The sequence below is a fragment of the Mesoplodon densirostris genome, chromosome 8 (assembly GCF_025265405.1).
Source record: "Mesoplodon densirostris isolate mMesDen1 chromosome 8, mMesDen1 primary haplotype, whole genome shotgun sequence".
Lineage (NCBI taxonomy): Eukaryota > Metazoa > Chordata > Mammalia > Artiodactyla > Ziphiidae > Mesoplodon > Mesoplodon densirostris.
In genome coordinates, this window is record NC_082668.1 from 14,149,440 (window position 1) to 14,173,289 (window position 23,850).

Consider the following 23,850-nt stretch of genomic DNA (forward strand, 5'->3'; position numbering starts at 1 on the left):
GATAAAAGCCTACTGTTTCCAGGGCAACCAGTTCCCAACTCTTCCATCAGATTCCTCCTTAAAGATTCCCAACACATTGTGTTCCGATTCATAGAAAGAGTGTGGCTGGGCAGAAATCAGCAAAACCCATAACTCCACCTGTACTTTTCCTTTCTTCTGCCAGGGAATAGAATCATAGAATACATAACTCAGGGACCATGATTGTTTCTAGGATGCCAAATCCCACCAGATTCTGTGCACATTCATTGGGCCTACAGGGAGAAATTAATGATACATTCATCCAACTCAATGGATTTCTTTACAACTAGTATTTCGGAGTTACTTGCTTTTGAGGTTTCATTTTCCTTTTCTCTTTCAGCTTATCAAGGCCGTAAGCCAGTTAATAGCTGATGCTGGAATTGGAGGCTCTCGGTTTCAACATTCCCTTGCAATTACCAATAATTTTGCTAATGGAGACAAGCAAATGAAAGTAAGAAATGCTTTGTGGACTTTTTTAAAGAATTGGTAATAAACTAAACTGGATTCTTTTCGCGAGATACCAAAATCATAAAAAATACAAATTCTGTATTTTGTTTATTTACCCTTTGAGTACTTATAGTGAGTCCACTTGCTTAAATGGATAATCAGCTCTTACACTTTCAGCATATACTCAGTTTAGTGGAATTTCCAAGATATGGGGTTGAATGATACTTAATAAGAAAACTAACCACAAATATCAGATACCAAGAAACAGTGTTTCTCTCATAATCCCATTATTGGTCAAATTCATTTTATCTCTTTTAAAACTTTCTGGAGAGGCTTCCCTGGTGGCACAGTGGTTGGGAATCCATCTGCCAATGCAGGGGACACGGGTTCGAGCCCTGGTCCAGGAAGATCCCACATGCCGTGGAGCAACTAAGCCCGTGCGCCACAACTACTGAGCATCCGCTCTAGAGCCTGAAAGGCACAACTACTGAAGCCCATGCACCTAGAGCCCATGCTCCTCAACAAGAGAAGCCAACACAATGAGAAGCCCGTGCACCACAACAAAGAGCAGCCCCTCCTCACTGCAACCAGAGAAAGCCCGCACACAGCAACAAAGACACAATGCAGCCAAAAATAAATAAATAAAACAAATTAATTTTAAAAAAAAAACCTTTCTGGAGACTTGTCCTTCAGTTATAATATTGAAAAGTTCAGGGATAGAGCCTGGTGTCAGGCATGGCTGAACCCAGGGATTAAAATAATGTTTTCAGATCCCCTTCCCCTACTGCCTCTATTTTTACTTCTCTCTTTGCCTCTCAGTTCAGTTTTCTTCTTCCTTTACTTCATTTACAGGTAGGCTCTCCCCATGAGCTTACTCTCTCAGAAGTTCTGAGGACAATGGTATATTCTACGGGTGGGAAAAGCACCTTGTTCTATATCGCCAATTAAAGTCCCAGGACTGAGTCTCTTTGATCCAACCTTGTTTCATATGCGCATCCCTAAGCCAATCACTGTGACCTGGAGTATAAAAGAATATGATTGATTGGCCAGGCCCATATCATGTGTCACCCCTGGTGCCTGGGTATGAAGTAGACCCATTCAAATCATGTGAACTAGAGCCAGAGAGGATGCTAGAGGATGCTGGGATGCTATTACTAGAAGAAGGTAGGATAGGAGACAAAATGGAATCTACTACAATTCATCTTCAAATGGGTACAGCTGCAATCACAATACACATAATTTGTCCATAAAGAATATACATATTTGTGAACAATATTTAGAACGCACTAGACTGTGATGCCAAGCCATAGCTAAAAACGTAACTTGAAGTGAGTTAATTTGTGAGTTCTAAACAGATAATGACCCAGCCTCTCTGTTTTCCAAAGAACAGCAATTTCCCAGCAGAGGTGAAAGATCTGACTAAACGTATAAGGACTGTTTTAATGGCCACGGCTCAGATGAAGGAGCATGAGAAGGATCCCGAGATGCTGGTGGATCTCCAGTACAGCCTGGCAAACTCCTACGCAAGCACCCCCGAGCTACGGAGGACCTGGCTGGAAAGCATGGCCAAAATTCATGCGAGAAACGGAGACTTATCTGAGGTGATTAGCAAAGACTCAGTCATTCTTCATTAGGTGTCCTCTTGATCAGGATAATTGGGTTATCATTTACAGCAGGAATATAAAAAGTTATCATAGTTCCCCACTAAAGTTGATATGACCTAATTATATGTTATGTGCATTACATTTGCATGTAGGATTCGAGGCTGCCTAACTCCAGGTAAATAATATCAAATAAAAGCCAGTGTCTTGGGGGCCAACTGCAGTTGTAGGATGTGTAATGGAGACCAAATGCTAAAAGCCTGAGGCTAAGGAGGATGGTTGTAAGGGTGTCTGGAAATTGAGTTATATAAGTTGATGTTCTGTGTGTTAAAACTTCTTCCCTGGAATTGGGGTTGAATGGGGAAACTCACCGTTGAGGTGAGTCAACTTAGGTTAGGTTAATCTGTCCTCCTGTGCAGCTAGCCTGAACTAGCGTTGGAAAGGTTAAAACCCCTAAAAGGCACATGAGAAGAGGCCACTGTGTGATGGTTATAAATCAATAGGTAACTTTTTATCTTTTTAAACATCTTTATGGGAGTATAACTGCATTATAATGGTGTGTTAGTTTCTGCTTTATAACAAAGTGAATCAGTTATACATATACATATGTTCCCATATCTCTTCCCTCTTGCATCTCCCTCCCTCCACCCTCCCTATCCCACCCCTCTAGGTGGTCACAAAGCCCCGAGCTGATCTCCCTATGCTATGGGGCTGCTTCCTACTATCCATTTTACATTCGGTAGTGTATATATGTCACTGCTGCTCTCTCACATTGTCCCATCTTATCCTTCCCCCTCCCTGTATCCTCAAGTCCATTCTCTAGTAGGTCTGCGTCTTTATTCCCATCTTGCCCCTAGGTTCTTCATGACCATTCTTTTGTTTGTTTTTTAGATTCCATATATATGTGTTAGCATGCGGTATTTGTTTTTCTCTTTTTGACTTACTTCACTCTGTATGACAGACTCTAGGTCCCTCCACCCCACTACAAATAACTCAATTTCATTTCTTTTTATGGCTGAGTAATATTCCATTGTATATATGTGCCACTTCTTCTTTATCCATTCATCTGTTGATGGACACTTAGGTTGCTTCCATGTCCTGGCTATTGTAAATAGAGCTGCAATGAACATTGTGGCACATGACTCTTTTTGAATTACGGTTTTCTCAGGGTATATGCCCAGTAGTGGGATTGCTGGGTCGTGTCGTAGTTCTATATTTAGTTTTTTAAGGAACCTCCATACTGTTCTCCATAGTGGCTGTATCAATTTATATTCCCACCAACAGTGCAAGAGGGTTCCCTTTCCTCCACACCCTCTCCAGCATTTATTGTTTGTAGACATTTTGATGATGGCCATTCTGACTGGTGTGAGGTGATACCTCATTGTACTTTTGATTTGCATTTCTCTAATGCTTAGTGATGTTGCACATCCTTTCATGTGTTTGTTGGCAATCTGTATATCTTCTTTGGAGAAATGTCTATCTAGGTCTTCTGCCCATTTTTGGATTGGGTTGTTTGTTTTTTTGATATTGAGCTGCATGAGATTCTTATAAATTTTGGAGATTAATCCTCTGTCAGATGCTTCACTTGCAAATATTTTCTCCCATTCTGAGGGTTGTCTTTTCATCTTGTTCATGGTTTCCTCTTCTGTGCAAAAGCTTTTAAATTTCCTTAGGTCCAATTTGTTTATTTTTGTTTTTATTTCCATTTCTCTAGTAAGTGGGTCAAAAAGGATCTTGCCTATGTTTTCCTCTAAGAGTTTGATAGTGTCTGGCCTTACATTTAGGTCTTTAATCCATTTTGAGTTTTTTTGTGTGTATGGTGTTAGGGAGTGTTCTAATTTCATTCTTTTACATGTACCTGTCCAGTTTTCCCAGCACCACTTATAGAAGAGGCTGTCTTTTCTCCATTGTATATTGTTGCCTCCTTTATCAAAGATAAGGTAACCATATGTGTGTGGGTTTATCTCTGGGCTTTGTATCTTGTTCCATTGATCTATATTTCTGTTTTTGTGCCATTACCATATTGTCTTGATGACTGTAGCTTTGTAGTATAGTCTGAAGTCCAGGAGCCTGATTCTTCCAGCTCCATTTTTCTTTCTCAAGCTTGCTTTGGCTATTCGGGGTCTTTTGTGTTTCCATACAAATTGTGAAATTTTTTGTTCTAGTTCTGTGAAAAATGCCAGTGGTAGTTTGATAGGGATTGCATTGAGTCTGTAGATTGCTTTGGGTAGTATACTCAACTCGTGTTGATTCTTCCAAACCAAGAACATGGTATATGTCTTCATCTATTTGTATCACCTTTAATTTCTTTCATCAGTGTCTTATAATTTTCTGCATACAGGTCTTTTGTCTCCTTAGGTAGGTTTATTCTGAGATATTTTATTATTTTGGTTGCAATGGTAAATGGGAGTGTTTTCTTAATTTCACTTTCAGATTTTTCATCATCAATGTATAGGAATGCCAGAGATTTCTGTGCATTAATTTTGTATCCTGCTACTTTACCAAATTCATTGATTAGCTCTAGTAGTTTTCTGGTAGCACCTTTAGGATTCTCTATGTATAGTATCATGTCATCTGCAAACAGTGAAAGCTTTACTTCTTCTTTTCCAATTTGGATTCATTTTATTTCTTTTTCTTCTCTGATGGCTGTGGCTAAAACTTCCAAAACTACGTTGTATAATAGTGGTAAGAGTGGGCAACCTTGTCTTGTTTCTGATCTTAGTGGAAATGGTTTCAGTTTTTCACCATTGAGAATGATGTTGGCTGTGGGTTTGTCATATATGGCCTTTATTATGTTGAGGTAAGTTCCCTCTATGCCTACTTTCTGGAGTGTTTTTATCATAAATCAGTGTTGATTTTTGTCAAAAGCTTTTTCTGCATCTATTGAGATGATCATATGGTTTTTATCCTTCAATTTGTTAATATGGTGTATCACAATAGGTAACTTTTTAATGTCTGTTTAAACACTGGGAGGGTTTATGTGCAGCAATTCACAGCACCCAAGTGGCTTCTGGACACCAAGTGGGGAAGTTCTGCTTTACTGTATTCCCATGATAGTGCACTTTTTGGGAAGAGATGAATTTGCGTAGGAAAACTGAAGTCCTTCTAAATACATGTGAAGGACTCTGGGATGGAAGTAGATCTGACCAGAGGCCTCACTTGGTAGCAGTTTGGTGAGGACAAAAATAGCAGCTCCAGTTCCCTTGGACCACCCTGAAAATGGAGGAATTTCTCCATGAAACTTCAAAAGGCAAAGTTGAAGTCATTTGAACTCTTCAACAGGTCAGGGTCTACTCTTTGTTCAGCAGTGTTTGAGGGCTTTGCAGGAGATTTTACAGAACCAAAAAATGTCACTCAAATAATCTGGTTGAGGAAAGCACACGTGATACATTAGTTCACACTATTTTATCAAGTGCCGCCTTGTGCGGCTACCATTTTAAAGGCATTAGAAATTCTAAGGGGGACATTACTGGAAGTAGAAAAAAGTAAGAAGATGGCTTATTTTTACTTCTAGTTTATATCCAGGTGCTATTTAGAGAGAGAGGGGAGACATAGATATTATGGAAAGAAGATAATTCTATGGGAAAATTCTTCAGACCCGCTCATTCACCCACCTGAAAACTTCATCAAGAAAAACAAACCAAAAAAAATCCCAAATAGACATTTTATTCTTGATGGTGAACTTTTTGGAAATATAATTGATTCTTATTTCCGGTTCTACCATGAAAAGGATTTCGCTACATATTCTGACTTGGAATACTGACTCACCTTGGATTAGTCCTAATAAGATAGATAGTAAAATCTACAGTATTAGATAAATGGTAAAATCTTCCTCTCAAACTGTTTTCTTTTTTCTTACAGGCTGCTATGTGTTACATTCATATAGCTGCCCTCATTGCGGAATACCTAAAAAGAAGGGGTAAGACAACCTTGTGAGGGGAGAAAGTCCAGAAATCAACATGTTGAAACCTAACTTAAAATGTATTTATTAATTTTAAGTTTTATTAATCTTGATGTTTTATTAAGCAATGTTAATTTTCACAGATATTTCTAATTATGCTGTACTTTAAAGTTTTAACTCTCTCTTCCATACCATTATCATGTTTATTTTATGTACAACCAGGCTAACTGGTCCACTTCTTAGTTCCAAATGAGAAAGCTTCATTGGTTAACATAAACTTGAATTAACATAAACATGTGACAATGTCCTAACCTCATCTTGCACTACCATAGGTTACTGGAAAATGGAAAAGATTTGCACACCATCCTTTCTCCCGGAGGATATCCACCCCCGTGATAGCAACCTATTACTAACAACTCCCAGTGGAGGAAGTGAGTGATCTAACAGGGCTCCTTTATCCCCAGGGAATGGTGCTGAGAAAACCAAGTCACTGCTTCAATTATTTTTCAGTGAAACCTTAAATGTATTCCTAGAAGCAAAAACTATCTCAGACCTACATAACTTACTCTGTAAAAACCTAGAGTTTCTACCATTCAGAAATCCCATCCATCCAAACTTTTATGAAGTTTAGAGACCTAAAGAGCTCTCAGCAAACAGAACTGCATTTTATCCAATATTATGGCCATGTTTTACTACCAATTATCATGGTAGTCTGTCTTCGGGATTTTATTCTGAAATGGATGAATTGTTTAAAATTGCAGGAGAAATCCATTCAACTGTTGAAATGTAATACAACTGCTTATTCAAAATAAGGGGTGCAGAAAGAGAGACATATAAATATAGTGTATATACAGGACTACACTTATAATCAACAGGCTCCATTTTCTTTTTGTAAAGCATACACTGATTCTCACAATTTATAAAATATAATAATTTACAGTATGGTTTTCCTTCAGTTAAAAATATTCCATCTTTAACATTTGATAGAGATTTTCTAACAATAACTAAAGAATTACTCTTTGTTTAAAAAAAATTGTCAATGTAACCTTGCAAAAGTTTGTTCAAACCCAGAGTTTATGAACCGCGGTCTCTTTCACATCACTATCTTAACTTTCAAAATTCAGTGGAAAACTCACTGTATGAACAACAGAAACAAGTCTTTAGATGTTAAGATTAAAATACCTAAACAAAAGGGAAAAGGACTTTGGTTACAATATTTTGGAAACATAATTGGTCCCTTATTCTTTTAAATATGTATTTATTTCCTAAAGAGTTTCAGTGGATTTTGCAAATAAGATATTTGAAGCAAATGACCAGACTGAATTCTGAGACAGTGAGCTCACTTGTTTGAGGGCCTTGGAGAAGGGACCAGACCTGGCTTTATGACTCATGTCCACAATAAAAGTCAGGGATCTTCTTGCTCAGTTTCACACTTCCTACTTAGTTTTATTTTTATAGGCAAGTCATCAAAACCATCATTGTTGTATTTAGCATGCCCTTCCTCCCCATCTAATTATTTTCATAATCAGATACCATATAGTTTTATATTCTAACTGAAACAAGATTGGAGAAACCAGGTAAAGCTAGGTGTCAGTTTGAGAAGTTGTAGGTTATGATGTTTCTAAGTCAAAGAATTAAACTGTCCCTTCACTACAATGCACACATGATAAGAATGCAGTCAAACCTCCGTATCTGGGGGTTCCAGATCTGCAGATTCAACCAGCCGCTCCATCAGTGAGAACCCATGGATATGGAGGACCAATTGTACTATGCCATTTTATATAAAGAACTTGAGCATTTGTAGAATTTGATATCTGATATCTGTGGAGGTCCTGGAATCAATCCCCTGCAGATACTGAGGGATGACTGTATAGGTGAATTGAGGTGACTCCAGAAAACATGGCTTCCTCAGTTGTACTAACAATCATCATCATCCCACAGAAGTATGTCATGACTTTTCCTGCTCCAGTCAATGCTCATATAGTTAATGTGTTTAATTACCAAAGAAAAATATTAATAAAAAGTAGGAAAGTAGAATTTTTAATGCAAGGATTCAATTGCAATCATTATTATCGTCATTTCTAGCATGTTTGGGGGTGATGTTAGTCATATAGCCAATGATCTGATTATTAAAAATGGAAATATCTATACAAGTATTAACTATAACTTAAAAAGCACTTGCTCCAGGGCAGCCACTGCACTAAGCTCTGTACTGGCCATATCTCCATTAGTTGCCAATAAGGAGTCTGAGTTAGGTGCTGTTATCACCTCATGTTTACAGGTGAGAAAACCTAAAGAAGTTAAGCAACCTGCCGCAGACTCCCTTGTTAGCTTGTGATGGGGCTGAAGTTCAAGTGCTGGTCTGTCACTCCAGACTGTGCTCTTAACCTCTGATACTCCCCGACGTTCTGATCTGATCCCTTGATTAGCACATTACCCATTATCAACTGTTTTCATATACATCCGCAGAGCCAGATCTTTTTTAAGCTAGGTGGCCAAGAGGCTAAGAAAATTTGAGAAGTTTTCTAGATAATGCAAAAGAGTGAAAGTTAGTAAATACTGAGTATTGTCTTTACAATGCACTGATGATACCAGGTGTTTTCTCAAATACTAACACTTTGAATCCTTTCAACATCTTTTGAGATAGATATCAATGTCTGTGGTTGAGGGATACAGACTCCAAGAGGTTAATTAAACCAGAATATTGGAGTTACATCAATCTGCAAGCCTGTGCTCTGTCCATAATCCCATGCCAGCTCGTTATAGAAAACAGGTCACATGAAAATGATAAAAAATAATTATAAAAAAGGGGAAGATTGGTTGCCTAGAAGAGAATATTTATCAACAATCATAATCTAACCATCTCATTGAGTGTGTGAGCTTTATAACCACCACATGTCACATCATGAAGAAAGGCACTGTCTAATCCAAGCAGGATTTGTCTCAAATAATGATACATTTTGCTTTGTCCTCTCAAGGCATGTTCTCTATGGGCTGGCCAGCTTTTCTGAGCATTACACCAAATATTAAAGAAGAAGGGGCAATGAAAGAAGATTCAGGAATGCAAGACACACCATACAATGAGGTTAGACCAAAATGATTGAGTGTACAGTAATTGAGTAAAAAGATGCATTGAATGGTAACATTAAGCTAAATAGGGGGGAGAAAATCTTACTCAGAAATCAAATAAAGTTATCCTATAACATGACTTAGGCAAAATAAAATGCAGGCTAAAATTAAACTAAGATTAATAGATATCAGATTCCACTGATAAAGCAAAATTTTCAATGAAAATTTAAACTAAATTTTACTTCTCTAAGATGGAACCAAATATATATGATCAGCTCTTCTACAAAATATAAAATCTTTAGTCCTTCAGTAAATGTGGTAAGGGATGCTGAAAATTTGTTGAGCTGGTCACAACTTTATTTAATGCATTAGAAAATTTATTAACAAATAGACGAGCAGAAAATAACACTAGTTTCTGCAGAAAACCTTCTGGTATGCAAACCATGGTTATTTTTCAAAAGAAGCTCTCTACCTGGAATTACTTAGCAATAATTCAGGTGAAGAAAATAGAGCTCCCCTCCTCAAGTAAATAAAATATTTCATAAGCTAATTTTTTATTCATAATATTACATAGACTTAAAAAAGGATACAGAAAAAAATCTGGGGTAGATTTTAATGAAATTTTATATATGGCTGTACATTAATTTAATGTACATTGAAAATAAATAGTAAATGCAATTATGTATTTATATGAACTATTTCAAATAATGTTTAAAATCTTTTCTTAAAAGACACTGAAAACATTCCAGCAATATTATCCACTTGCTTTAGAGAGTATATAATTTGATTCAGTTGAACATTTATTAAACTACTAGTATATGAGAGGCATTGAGACAAAGATAAGTAAAGCAAATGTATTTGCGAAGACAAAGATAATAAGGCATAATCCCAGCTCTTAAAGAGTTCAGAATCTTGTGAAAGACAAACTTCCTTCAGGGTGGGGCGTAACCAGTCTAAGACCCAGTAACTATAAATCTAGGCATCATATATAGCAGCAATTAAAAGGGGAATAATTTTTCACATGAAAGTGATTGGAATGCAGATGAATGAGGCATAAATAAAAACTCTGCAGACTTTTGCACTGTCTTGACATTTGATGGGACCTGAAGGTGTCAAATAAGAAAATAAGCTTCTTATAGGAGCAACAGCAACTTCACAGGCAAAAGTGTGGGAATTGTAAAGTATTCTGAGAATGGTGTGGTACAGTCTGGTATAGCCAAAGTGTAAAGTCAGTGCGAAAGTGTTGAAAGAGAGTGGCACTGAAAAGGAGGTTGGTGCCTGATTCTGGAGCTCCTTCAATGTCATGCTAGAGAGTTTGGACAGCAGTTCATAGCCACTAGAGTGCCTCCAAAGGTTTAGGGTAGTGGCAAGTTCATGGTCAGGTTTATGTTTTAGAAACAAAGATTACCAGGGAGTAACACATAGGACAAATAGGACCAACTGGCGAGGGAAAACATTAGCTTGAAGACTACTCCAGGGATCTGGGAATGAAGAAACGGGGGTTTGATCTAAGCCAGTGACTGTAGGAATGGAAAAAAAAAAAAAACAGACAGATCTGAATACTTGTTATAGATTTAAATTAGCAAGTTTGAGGCACTAATAAGGAAAGAGAAGACTGCAAGAAGACACCACCATCCCTCCCAGGATGGATGTAACTGCCAATTGCAAAGATAGGGAATGCAGAAATCCCACTATGAAAAAAATGGACCGTTCAACAGTTTTGAAAGCAAGTTTCAGGGATGAGCCACAATCTTCACAGTGTAAAATCTCATTTCCGTTTGCGGAATTGCAGAATATCCTGGTGGAGCAGCTGTACCTGTGTGTGGAGTTCCTGTGGAAGTCTGAGAGATATGAGCTCATCGCTGATGTCAACAAACCCATCATTGCGGTCTTTGAGAAGCAGAGAGACTTCAAAGTAGGTGTTCTAAATATCCTTTAGTTAGTTCAAATATCCTTCATTACATTGGCGAATTACTTACAATTTCCAAAAGTAGAAACTCCCTATTTTTGATATCAGTATCATCTTCACGAAACCCTTCATTTCTGGTTTCAGAAATTATCAGATCTCTACTACGACATTCATCGGTCGTATCTGAAAGTTGCAGAGGTGGTGAATTCAGAGAAGCGGCTCTTCGGTCGCTACTATCGTGTGGCATTTTATGGGCAAGTAAGTTTCCTACAACCAGCATGGCCTCTAAGTTCTATTAAGTGGTTGATTGCTGTTCTTCATTCTTTATAAGACATCTAACTACATGTGCCAAAGGATTGAGGGGGTGGAGGTGGAGGTGGGGATGTGTCTAGGTATATTTGAGTGTTTCTCTGAGTGTGAGGGTCTATATGTCTGGCCAAAGGAACATACTAAATTAAGAAAAAAATGAGCGGAGACCTCCATGGGTCTTAATACACATTGAGGTAAAACAGTGATTTCAAACTTCTTGAAGAAACAGGGCACATCTTCAACACCCTCCTCCTCCAGTTCCCCCCAAAATGTCTAATTATAGGTTTGCATCATATTTGAAAATGAAATTTAAATGAATATATTTTTGGCAATGAAATCCATAACATTCCAGGAAATAAAGAATTCCTAGGGGCTCTACCATATCAAAGCCATGAACTTTTAACTTTAAAATCATGCATTTTCTTTTCTCCTACTTTCAAACCATCACTGCTCCTAAGCAGAGCATAATCTGGTTGTTTTGTTTCTTATATTGCAGGTCAATATAATTTCAAAGTGATCTTTCTCAGCTTACTGCATGAACAATGAACAAGACTGAAAATATTAGCGAGCCATAGCATTGTCTTAAAAGCAAAGTGAACTTATATATTAACTCGGAATGTCTCTGAGTAGTGCTTTAAGTAGGATATACCCAGTCACCATCCAGGCAGGCTTATAACACTAGTATATTTCAGCAGCCATATTTCAGACTATTGTTTTCATGGAGAATCATTCCATTCTTTTATTTTCGCAGTGGTAATGACTCTCAGCCCTCTCATTTCCTTTTTTTTCTCCCCTCATGTAAGGCACAGTTTCACATGGCTTCTTGTTCTCCTCAGAATCTCTTAAGGCTGCAAACAAACGTGTCAAATCCAGCATGGTCATTCTAGATCACTTCCTACTGAAGTCTTTTGGAAAATATATATTGAAGTCTTTTGGAAAATATATATTGTCCTCTAATCACCAAAGGAAGCTTAAAAACTAATGTCTGAATTAATAAAGACAGCTGCTCTCTCCCTGGAAAGGAAAATGTCACTGGGCAGCCACTTACCATAAACAAATTAATCCAACCGAGATTTCCCCCACTGCACTGGGGGAGCATCAGGACTGTGGAGACAGTCTACAAAAAGAAGCTACATTTACACTTTTGGGGGTTCCCTGGAAAAGAATCTGACCTATCTGAAGTGACAGTGTATATTGAGGAGATAGAAATGTGAGAATCTGCAGGAGAGGAGGAGAGAGAAAAGGAAATGGTATCTTGCAAGTCAGCGATAAACAGAAAATAAATAACTCTTGACCTCAGTGAAACATTAGCAAGAAAAATGGCAGAACACCTCATCAGGAAGGGAATGTGGGAGCTGAGGGATTGTAAGGGAAAGGCAAGGGTTTCCTGGGAATGGCCACAGGCTAACTGAGCAGCATGGATGTAGCTCACAGGATGTACATTCAGCAAACCTAGGTTTGAGTTTACAACGCTTCAGGCGATCTTTCTAATGAGAAAGTGATGAATTGCCATTGAGTCTGGTCATGAAAAGCAGATTGCCTACCTGATGGTTTCTCCAACCAACATCTAAGATACTGATTACTAAACAGGTGGAAACGAAACGATCATGCTCCTTTCCAATGAGATTTTAATGCAGATGTTTACTCTTTTCTTCTTTTGGTCTTGATTGTTCCAGGCTGTGGTAAGTTCTCTCTCTCTCCACTTGCATGCTCTAATAAGCCTCACACTTCCCTCCCTATGGTTTTACTGAACCTTAACTTTTTGTGCAAATGAACATTTGAGATAGGTGAGATAATCCTGCTTCCATTCATTTTGGAGTCATCCTGCATTTCTGGGACTAAATTGTGTTTATTCCATTTATCCGAATTACAAAAATGTATCCTTTATTTTTCATATATAATATCTTTCTGCACAAAGGTCGGTGTAGTCTGAAAACCTGCATACACACACACACACACACACACACAGAGATGAATATGGGCACCACATATTTGAAATATATGGATAGCAGGCTCAGTATTGGAATTTGCCTGCTCAGTTCAGGCCACCAGAGTTGCAGCTGATTAAGAAGCGCATGGTGGGCAGAATCTCAAAAGTTATACTGGTGGCCCTTGGTGGGCACCTTCCCAGTGTCCTGAAAGGACCCTGCCCTTTTCCAAATGAGTATCCTGGAGAAACAGGGCTCTCTCTCTTTGGTTGTGAGCTCTGAGCATTCTCGAAAGTGATGGTATTAATTCCCAACATAAATGATGAACAGTGAATTAAACCTTTACCCTGTGAATCAGGTTAAGTCTCCTGAGATGCAAAAAGAAGCCGTGTAAGAATTTTAGAGGATGAGCTGAGGGGCAATAACATGCCAAGACCTAGAGCTCTGTGACACAGAATTTTCTCTGTGTTATTTTGAACCATATGAAATTGCCCATAATCAACCTTTTTTTTTTTACTTACAAAGATGGCAACTTCATGTGGTTCAATGTAATTATTGCTGAGTAAGCTGGAAAAGCTAATTCTTTCAATATCTACATTGTCCACAGTCAGCTCTGCTTCTCTGACCAATACATACTTTTTTGTAATTCTTTAAAATCCCTTTCTCCCATCCATACTATATCAGTATTTTCTACCTTCATCTGTAAATTTGGGGTCCTGTGTCCTTAACTCACCTACTAAAAGAATACTTGGAAACCCCTCTATTAAATAGAATGGGGGAGGTGGGCAATGGGGAAGGATGGGGGAGAGCTACTTTCAAATGACTTAACTTTGTTCTTTTTGCAGATTCCTCAGTAAAGTGTGCTGACTGTGCACCTGACTTTTTGTTTTTAATGTTGCCAGTATTCTCAATTGCCTTTTATTTAAAAGTACAACCTGAGCTTAAAAGGCAAAGTGTCTTGTTAAATCTGCAGACCTGAGGACATGCCTAAGCATGGTACTCTGTAAACTCAAATCCCAGCTGCCTTTGAACAAGGAGAACTAATGGAGGTCATTCTGATAAACAGTCATTTAGGGCCTGTCTTCATTGTTCAAATGATATTCAACTACCTATCCCAAGACACCAAATGGAGAGGGTGAACTGTTGTATTCAAATGGGAGCAGACAGCGCACATCACTTTATATTTGATGATAAAGAAATAGCAAATAGATTTGCACATCCCCCCAGATGTGTGCAGAATGAAGGTTCTAAAGATCTGAGAAAATCTTGACTATTTCATTAGCATAATCTCCATGGTCAGAAAATTTTTTTTCATGATGGTATCTTATGTCCTTGTAAAATTCACCTTTTAATCCAAATTGATGTCTCACAATCATATTCCAAAGATTATGGGAATATAACATGCAGTCAGCTTTTGCCTCCACAAAGGCCTTTGTGTAAATATTTTAGTGTCCCCTGTGGACTAGTACTTTCACTTTTTAGTACTGACTAGAGTAGTTAATATTATGTCTGCAATGAACCAGACCCTGGAAAACAAGTTGAAAACTGTTCTTTTGTGGCGAGAGCTTTAATAAAAACGCAAGTCTTGCATAGCATGAATTTTCTAATGCAACACCTGGCATCATTGACTATGGAAATTTTACACAGAGCAGCCTATATAAAACACCCCCTCAAGTGTCCCTGAAGTATTCATTTCCAGAGTAATGAACCTCCAGTAGTGATCAAACGTCAACTGTAATCAATGAAATCCTTAGGCTCTGGTATTTAGCATTAAAGCAAGCAAGTGAATGCTCATTGAATAACATAAAACATCAGATGGCCCTGGAATGAATTGAGTGAAAAGCTTGGGGGAATTTTATTCTGTTCATCAAAGGATGTAAATTCCATGATTCTCAATCATGCCTACATGGGTATAGATGCACCTCAGAATCTTGATAGAAAAGGGATTGGGGGTAGGAGGGAAGGTGCCTGTGTATTGTGTACAGCCATCATCTCCATATTGGGGTGTGATACACCCTTCTGGCTCCCCTCCTATATGAAAGTCACTGAGATATATATATATATATATATACTAATAATTGGGTTCATATTTGGGTTCATGTTTGTATGAAACCATTTCTCTGCATCTGTGAAGTTTTCTTTTTCCTAACATTTAGCTTATTGTGATTTTCTGACCCATCTTTTATACACTAGATTCCTCTTTGGATGCATTCCTTTGTGAACGTTGAATTGGTGGAATATAATAGCAGGGGCACTTATATTTGACATCCCAATAATGATCCAGAGCTATTTCAAGATTCTGAAGTACCTGCAAAAACATCTAAGAAAGAGTCAATAATTTTCGTTGTCGGTTTATTGAAGTACATTTTTATCATATCTGTCGCCTAAAAGTTTCATAATCCATGCATGTTAACTACTGACTCAAAGTCCTTGCTTAACTAGGATACGTGCTGTTTCGTAACCATGGCACATCAGGGCGTTTGTTGCCTTGTAAAATGACATTTAAAAAAATCGAGCTATGGAAAATGCAGAAGTCACATTTCCTGTTGCCTTGAAATGCAGTCTTCTCATCACTTTGGGGCAAAAGCAAAAGAGAAACTGCCCCTAGGTTTTCATCACCTTGTGTCCCTATTTATAAATCAATTATTTCACAGACAAAGCATTAAACTTCCTTAAGATAATGTCCTGTGCCTCACTGGGCTTTGCTTTGATTTCCCTGGGTAAAAGATAAGCTCTCATCCCAGCCATTTTCAGAGCCTCCATCCATTTCTCTGGCTCCAAAAACTCTTACACGACCCCTGTAAGGGATTAAGTACTATATTCTGCTACACCAGCTCCTTTCTATTCATTTTATAAAATAGTCTCAATGGGTTTATAGCTCCATGTTCTGTAAATAAATTGATTAATTCTAATCACGATTCTTTCTGATCAATCACTTACCAAAATATGAAAATAATCATCAATAGTCCTTTTACAATAAGGAAAAGTGTAGTGCCCAAGTAAGAGAACCCAAAAGGTATGTATTTTTAAGCACTCAAAACTCAGTTAATGGGCTTCCCTGGTGGCGCAGTGGTTGAGAGTCTGCCTGCCGATTCAGGGGACACGGGTTCGTGCCCTGGTCCGGGAAGATCCCACATGCCGCGGAGCCATGGCCGCTGAGCCTGTGCGTCCAGAGCCTGTGCTCCGCAACAGGAGAGGGCACAACAGTAAGAGGCCCGCATATCGCAAAAAAAAAAAAAAAAAAAAAAAAAAAAAAAAAAAAAAAAAAAACTCAGTTAAGCTGTTTCCCAGCATATTAGCCAGAACTCAGATTGCTTTACTGACAGTTTCTTCCTTTATTATTGTCATCACTACCATTTTCCTCATTATAGCTAACACTTACCAATGGCCTTTTGTGTCCCGGACACTGTCCTTAGGGTCTCTTAAGTCTGTACTATTTCCCATCCTCCAGACCAAGGAGTAAGGATGAAAGGAGTCACAGGGCATGACCAAGGCCACAAGGGTCATAGTAACGACAATAAAATACTGCTCTCACCACTCCTTTTCTGCTAATTCTGGATTCAAAAATTTGTTAGGGGAAAAAATTCACAGTGAAAGTATCTTTGTGCTAGTTTTCACACCATGATGAGAAAATCTTTTCCTGGAACTTGGAGACATTTTTCTGGTTGAAATGGAAGTTGTAAATGTTGCTTCAGCTATTGCCCTGTGGGGATTCTGGTTGATGGCCTCAGAAGTCTTAGTTCTCTTTTGTGTCAATCTGTCAATTTGAGCCACTAACCTCTCACCTTGAATCAGACAAAACTCCATAAAGACAGCAACAGAAAAAACCTAGCAGGCTGGAAGTCATGTGGGGATAGGGCCAGACCTCACCACCCCTACGAAGTCTAGAAGAATGATAAGGAGAGACTTTTCATGCTTTTAGCATCAGACATCACTGTTTTAGCAGTTTGGAGTCAAGGTACTCGTCATTAACTGTGTTGGTCTTGAACATTTCTCAAAGAAATTTGTTCAATAAAAACATCTGTATTAAAAGCAATGGAATCTTTTCCAGTTATACTTGGTACAAATGTATCCTTTTAAGATGTAGCCCTCTGAGAGCTATCTTATTCATCTGTTTATTCATTCAACTAATGTACAGTGATGTCTCTCTAGAGACCAGTCAATGTTAAACACTGGACATGCAGTGCTGAACAAGATACTTTCCTGCCTTTAAAAAGCCCAAAGTCAATTAGGGAAACACAAGGAAACAAGCAATTACCTGCTGAACAAGAACTGTGCTGGTGAATGTGCCTTTTTCCTTGTCTTCAGTTATAGCCCAATTATGATACAAAGTACACTGTTCATGATAGGCAGACTTACATGGATGAAAGTGCTTTACAAGTATAAAGAACCATACAGATGTGAGCTGTAATCATTATTCTTAGATTGCCTCACATTAGCCATGAAAAAAAAAACAGCATTGGAACATTTTACCCATTTTTTTTACACATAATGAGTAGTTTTTAAATAGCCAAAAACGATTTTTAAAAATATATAGGTAAGATTCTTTTATGACCTTCAGTATCTTCACTCAGCCCTCAGAAGTCATTTCCTTAAGGTAAACTGCAGTCAGAAGATACCAGAGACACTTGGGTTCTTAAACTGCAGACTTACTCCAATATTCTGAGGTCACATTTATTCAAAGGAAAAATGCCTCTGTGTCTCTTCAGTGAGAAGGAATTATAAAGATTGCCTCAATTATCCGCAATGGAATCTTCCCTTCCCCCTGTTTCAAACCAGATAAATAAATTAACAGAGGTTAAAACCTACTTGCTCCTATGACATAGAAATGATAACATGGTTACTTTACTACTTTCACTCTTATAAGGTCTAGCTTTGCAAGAACGTAAGGGATCTATTAGTAAAGTAAATTGAAGGACAAAATTGCACATAGCCAAGTTGCATCAGACCCTGATGAAATATTAAAAATAACAGTACTTGCGAGCATAGCACATGTAATTTCTGTTATGGCTTTTCATCTAAGATGATGTGGGAGGCATATCAACCCATTTAGATACTTTTACCTGCACTATAGCATTAATATTTCCTATCCTGATTTCCAAGACTTTCTTAAAAATGATACTGCTCTTTGAAAAATACCGTTGAAAAATACCAAAAAGTACTCCAGGCTTTGTGTTCTACACCAGGCTACCACATGAGGGCATTCTTCCCCTAAAATATATGCAAGCAGGTATTACCAATGATTTCTTCTAATAGAGAAAAGTATGTGTAAGTTGCTTCATGAGGCTCTTTGGCCTGACTAAGCAGTATTTACATTAATGACTGATTCTAACATGATATTTTGTTTCCTTCACTTGATTTTTCTCTGAATTTGAATTTTATAGGGTGCTAATCTATGGCTTGGATGACAACCAAAATACTGGCTATAATATTTAAGTAAATGTTTTTTGTTTTGCCCCTTATTTGCAGTTGGAGTTCTCTAATAAACTTGGCGGTTCACTGTATGTCTTTCATAGGGTTTTTTTGAAGAAGAAGAAGGTAAAGAGTATATTTATAAAGAGCCTAAGCTGACAGGTCTCTCCGAGATTTCCCAAAGACTGCTCAAGCTCTACGCAGATAAATTCGGAGCAGACAATGTGAAGATAATACAGGACTCCAATAAGGTAGGGGAACATCAATATTCAGGCAAATGCAAAGAACTAACTTCATTTTTTTTCTCTCTTAACTACATTTATTAATGTTTTAAATTTCTGCCTGACAATGCAAAGTAAACTACCTAAACTATTTTGGGCGTTTCCATTGTTTATTGGTTGATGGATTGGTGATTGGGGAGGGGAGTGTCAAAAACCTTGTACATGTTTATTTGAGTAACTTTTAGGTAATCTTAGAAACAACTTACTATACCCTCCATCGCCCCCATAGGTTGTTCACATTTGTGTAGCAACCAAAGGGTTAAAGTAATTGGGCCCAGTTGTGGGCTGGGATGAAGGAGCAAAAGAAGTATTTATTCAGTCATGAAGGTCTTCCTGGAGGAGCTTTCCTCCAAGTCATACAGGGAAAGCTTGGGGCTGGGGGCTCCCTGAACAGCTCATTCTTGGTTGGGCGATGCTTCACAGAGGGCGTGATGTTTGAGTGGGGATTGTAGGGTGAGAAGGTGTTTGCTGGAAGCATTCTAAAAGCCAGCACATGCAGTGACAGAAGGAATTCAAGGGAGAGGTGTGTTTAGAGAACAGCAGGTCTTTGAAACATAGATTGTATAGAAGAGTGTGTCAGAGGTGGAGCTAGAAAAGCTGGTTTGCACCCAACTGTATTGACCTCTATTAGGCCCCAAAAAGGTCTTTTTTTCCTTTTCCTCCTTTGCAAAGCTAGTGTTTGGAGGGGTCTGGGCATGAGATTAGATTTGCTGGATCTGGACAGAAATTGTTAAAATGTGTTCATCATTCTTAGCTTGGAAGGTACAAACCCCTTCCCCATAAAGAGGGACAGAGCTAGAACCACGGTCATGGTGGCCCTCCTACATGGAAGGTAGAAACAGTTCCTAGCAGTGAGAGAAGTGCCAATGTTGGTGTCAGAACAACTGTTGTCTTCATTCCACCATGCTACCACTTATCAGCTGGCGATCCATCTTGGAGAAGTTGAGTGGTCACTCTGAGTCTCCATTTTTTAATCTGTGAAATGGTTACAGTTATACCCATCTTACAGTGCCATTATTTGCAGCATTACAAATAAATTCATGAGCCTCCTCCAATCTCTGGAATTGGATAAACAGTGGATGGGTGAATGGATGGAGAAAGTTGGAAGAAGTCTGAAAATTCTTCAAGGAATCATTAGGAAAGAGGCTGAGGCTCATCTCTTCCACCTTGAAGGAAAGCAAGAGCAATTGCCTGGCTTTTGGGGGGCTCCCCAAGCCTGTCTTCCTTGCTATTTGTCAAGCCTATTCACCAAAGCCAAGTTAGTTTTAAAAATTATATAGAATGACTTATTGCAGATTAGAGAAGGAATTCAAGAAATCGAAAATAAAAATATTTGCAGTCGTGCGATAGGTAATCAGTTAACCTGCTAAACAGACCAAGAACCTCCTTTCACATTACAAGCCCCCACAGCCAATGGTCCCAGTCTAGGTACACGACTGAATCATAGAGGAACAGAGAGATATATTTCCACTCTCAACAAGCTTGATTCAAGACAAAGGTGAAGATATTCAGTACAGAAGAGAAGGAAAATAAAAGGTTAAATAGTACGTCATAGCCAGGTACTTATGTTTCAAAGAACCCCAGCTACTTGGCAGGCTGGCTCCCTCCTGCCTCTGCCACCATCTGGCTGCTTGACCACAGTCCAGTCAGCTACTCTTTCTGGACTTTCCGTTCACCCAGCTCTCACATGATGTGATGGGCCTTTCTCCTCTGAGAGGGGCAGCTCCGGATGCCAAGCTGGGGAGATACAGGGTTCCCCATCTTTCTTTCAGGAGCACTTCACGGCTCACCGCTCTTTCTCTTCCCATAATGTGTTGAAACAGGTAAACCCCAAGGACTTGGACCCCAAATACGCCTACATCCAGGTGACCTATGTCACGCCGTTCTTTGAGGAAAAGGAAATAGAGGACCGGAAGACAGACTTCGAAACGCACCACAACATCAACCGCTTTGTCTTTGAGACGCCCTTCACGCCGTCAGGCAAGAAGCACGGTGGCGTGGAGGAACAGTGCAAGCGGAGGACGGTCCTGACAAGTAGGTGCTGGCCCCCAAGCACGTACTCCCACGCACGGCCCTCGCTTAGGCCGGATTCGCAGAAACCAAGACACTTCGATCTTGCAGACAAGTACCCAAAATGTGCTGACTTGGAAATGTTTGCCAGGAACATTTCTTTATTTTCTTTCAAGACAGAGACCCTTGACAAGTCAACCAAAACAGAAACTATCACAGGGTCACTTTACCCACCTCTTCCCTTTAGACCGTACAGTGTTGTAGGTCCCGGTGTCTTGGGAAAGGCACTCTGAACTTTCCTCTCCTTTCTCCCTGAAACTACCCCCCAGTTACTACAGAGTTAGCCACTCTTGGAATTATGTGCTTTGGGGCAAGATTCTAAACCACTGTGGAATTCAGGTTCCTCATCTGTGAAATGGATGCAGAGGGGTTTCCTCCAGCATCCCTTCCAGTACTATCTAGATCTATCCTATGAGTTGGTCTTCCTCTCATTCCACAAACATTCAATAAGTGCCTGTAGGTGTCGGGCATTGTTCTGACAATTCAAATAAATAAAACACAATTCTTGCCTTCAAGGCACTCACCATTTGGTAGGAGAAAGAGCCAAGGAAAGCAAGAATTTCAGGTGAGTCCAGCACGAGAAATGAAATGGGAACCCAGCAGAGGGGGACTTAGGGCAGGCTGAGGGGAAAAATGAGTGCGGGCATCTGAATGAAGGAGACCCAAGCCATCTTCAAAGGTGAGCAGTCCTAGATTCTGCAGTAGATACGTGGGTAGCAGCCACATCCAAACTATGGGAAAACATTCACCTTCAATAAACTTTTCCAGAAATTTCATAATTAATAAAAAAACTAGAACAAAGCTATTATAATATATGCTATTCAATATCTATTGAAGCATTCTTGATTGTAATTTAGTGTAGTTTTTATTTGAATTACAAGTTGTGGTGGAAGCTATCATCTTTTCAGTGTTTAGAGACTCTATAGCTCTAGTCCAGCCTTGGCAATGAAGACATGTTGGCTAGTGAAGTGTGGAAGAACGTGCCAGGGGAAAGTAGTTGGGCTCCTAAGAGGTATATGAGAGCATGGAACATAGGAGAAAAAAATAACTCACATACACAGAAAACATGCAGGATGGAATGGTCTGTGTGCAAAGAAAAGACACAGGATCGTCCTTTCAAGAGAACCCTTGACTCTTCACTAACCCTCGACCTTGAAATGCTCTTGTATTGCTTTTGTGCAGCGAGTCACTTGTTCCCCTACGTGAAGAAGAGGATACAGGTCATCAGCCAGTCAAGCACAGAACTGAATCCCATTGAAGTGGCGATTGATGAGATGTCCAAGAAAGTTTCTGAGCTTAATCAGCTTTGCACAATGGAAGAAGTGGACATGATCAGACTGCAGCTCAAACTCCAAGGAAGCGTCAGCGTGAAGGTAAGCATCGCCCAGAGCTGAGATACTCATGGCCAGTGGAACCTGGTACAAAATGCCCCTTGACATTTTTTGACAAAGGATATATTTTTTTTTTTTTTTTTTTTTTTTTTTTTTGCGGTACACAGACCTCTCACTGCTGTGGCCTCTCCCATTGCGGAGCACAGGCTCCGGACGCACAGGCTCTGCAGCCATGGCTCACGGGCCCAGCCGCTCCGTGGCATGTGGGATCCTCCCGGACCGGGGCACGAACCCGTGTCCCCTGCATCGGCAGGCGGACTCCCAACCACTGCGCCACCAGGGAAGCCCTTAATGCAATATTTTTAAAAATCAAAAATAACTTCAAAAATCCATATTGAACAAAGTATTAAAATTTTAAATAGGGCTTCCCTGGTGGCGCAGTGGTTGGGAGTCCGCCTGCCGATGCGGGGGACGCAGGTTCGTGCCCTGGTCCAGGAAGATCCCACATGCCGCAGAGCGGCTGGGCCCGTGAGCCATGGCCGCGGAGTCTGTGCGTCTGGAGCCTGTGCTCTGCAACGGGAGAGACCACAACAGTGAGAGGCCCGCGTACCACAAAAAAAAAAAAAAAAAAAAAAAAATTAAATAAAGGCAAGCCAGTTACAGTGCCACCCAGAGCTATGCAGGAGCCTGAGGCAAAAGGAAAACTCAGTACTGTTGATCCTGGTACTGATCTGGCTCTCCTCTTCCCCGCCCACCTCTTGTCTGTATCCCATGGCTGACTCAAAATAATAATAATACATTTTTAAAAGCCAGGAGGTAAGAGAACCATTGTTATACTCCAAACGGGACAGCTACCCCCAGCACACAGCTGAGCAGAGGAAGGTGGAGTTGCATCTGGAGAAACAAAGGAAAGCATTCTGTACTCACTCTGCCACACTGGCAGTACCTGGTAGGCAAAGCCATCTGAAGATGCCTCAGATACAGCACTGGCTTCCTTCTTCTTTTACCTTATTCCTTCCAAGCCCCACAGTCACATGCAAAGACTGTTAAGCCCTGAAGAATATAGACTCCTTCACTAATGAGAGCCTACGCATGCCTGTGAGTGTGAATAGAACTTAGCACTGTGCCTTCATTCAGCAAATCTAAAAAGTCCCTTTTGGACCACAATCTCAGCCAGACTTTTGAGGGAGATGCAATAAAGCAGTGATTCCCAGGGAGATGCCTAGATCACGACCACTGTGGAATGTCTCTTATTAATAGCTATGTGTTTGCTTGAATGTTTGTAGGGGGAAAACTAGCACAGCAAACATTTGATTTCACAGATGTGAAATTTATTTAAGTAAATCAAGATGAGTCTAGTTTTCAAGGTTATTAAGAAAATAACAGTGCTAACAGAATGAGGATGTGGCAAAATGTGACATGGTGCACACATGACTGAAGTTGGGGAAGGATGGCAATGAAGTGTGGAATTCAGATGCCTCCTTTTAGTAGCTCATTGACCAGTTGAGAGACAGCAGATAAGACAGATAACAAATTAGTAGACTACAAGGCAATGTGAGAGAATAGAGGGGCCA

General features: G+C 39.5%; 1 protein-coding gene across 8 annotated transcripts in view; it reads left to right on the plus strand.

Moving 5' to 3' along the window:
* The window catches only part of DOCK10 (dedicator of cytokinesis 10), a 288,876-nt gene that overhangs the window by 260,036 nt on the left and 4,990 nt on the right, over window positions 1-23,850 (plus strand). For 6 of the 8 annotated variants that reach the window (XM_060107388.1, XM_060107385.1, XM_060107386.1 and 3 more), the window contains 10 exons: window positions 359-469; window positions 1,851-2,066; window positions 5,928-5,985; window positions 6,300-6,398; window positions 8,946-9,052; window positions 10,829-10,951; window positions 11,090-11,203; window positions 18,699-18,845; window positions 20,699-20,909; window positions 22,128-22,318. In XM_060107388.1, the coding sequence (XP_059963371.1) occupies window positions 359-469; window positions 1,851-2,066; window positions 5,928-5,985; window positions 6,300-6,398; window positions 8,946-9,052; window positions 10,829-10,951; window positions 11,090-11,203; window positions 18,699-18,845; window positions 20,699-20,909; window positions 22,128-22,318 (1,377 nt within the window). The remainder of the gene's footprint in view (window positions 1-358; window positions 470-1,850; window positions 2,067-5,927; window positions 5,986-6,299; window positions 6,399-8,945; window positions 9,053-10,828; window positions 10,952-11,089; window positions 11,204-18,698; window positions 18,846-20,698; window positions 20,910-22,127; window positions 22,319-23,850) is intronic. The other 2 variants (XM_060107391.1, XM_060107393.1) reach the window with 1 other exon arrangement.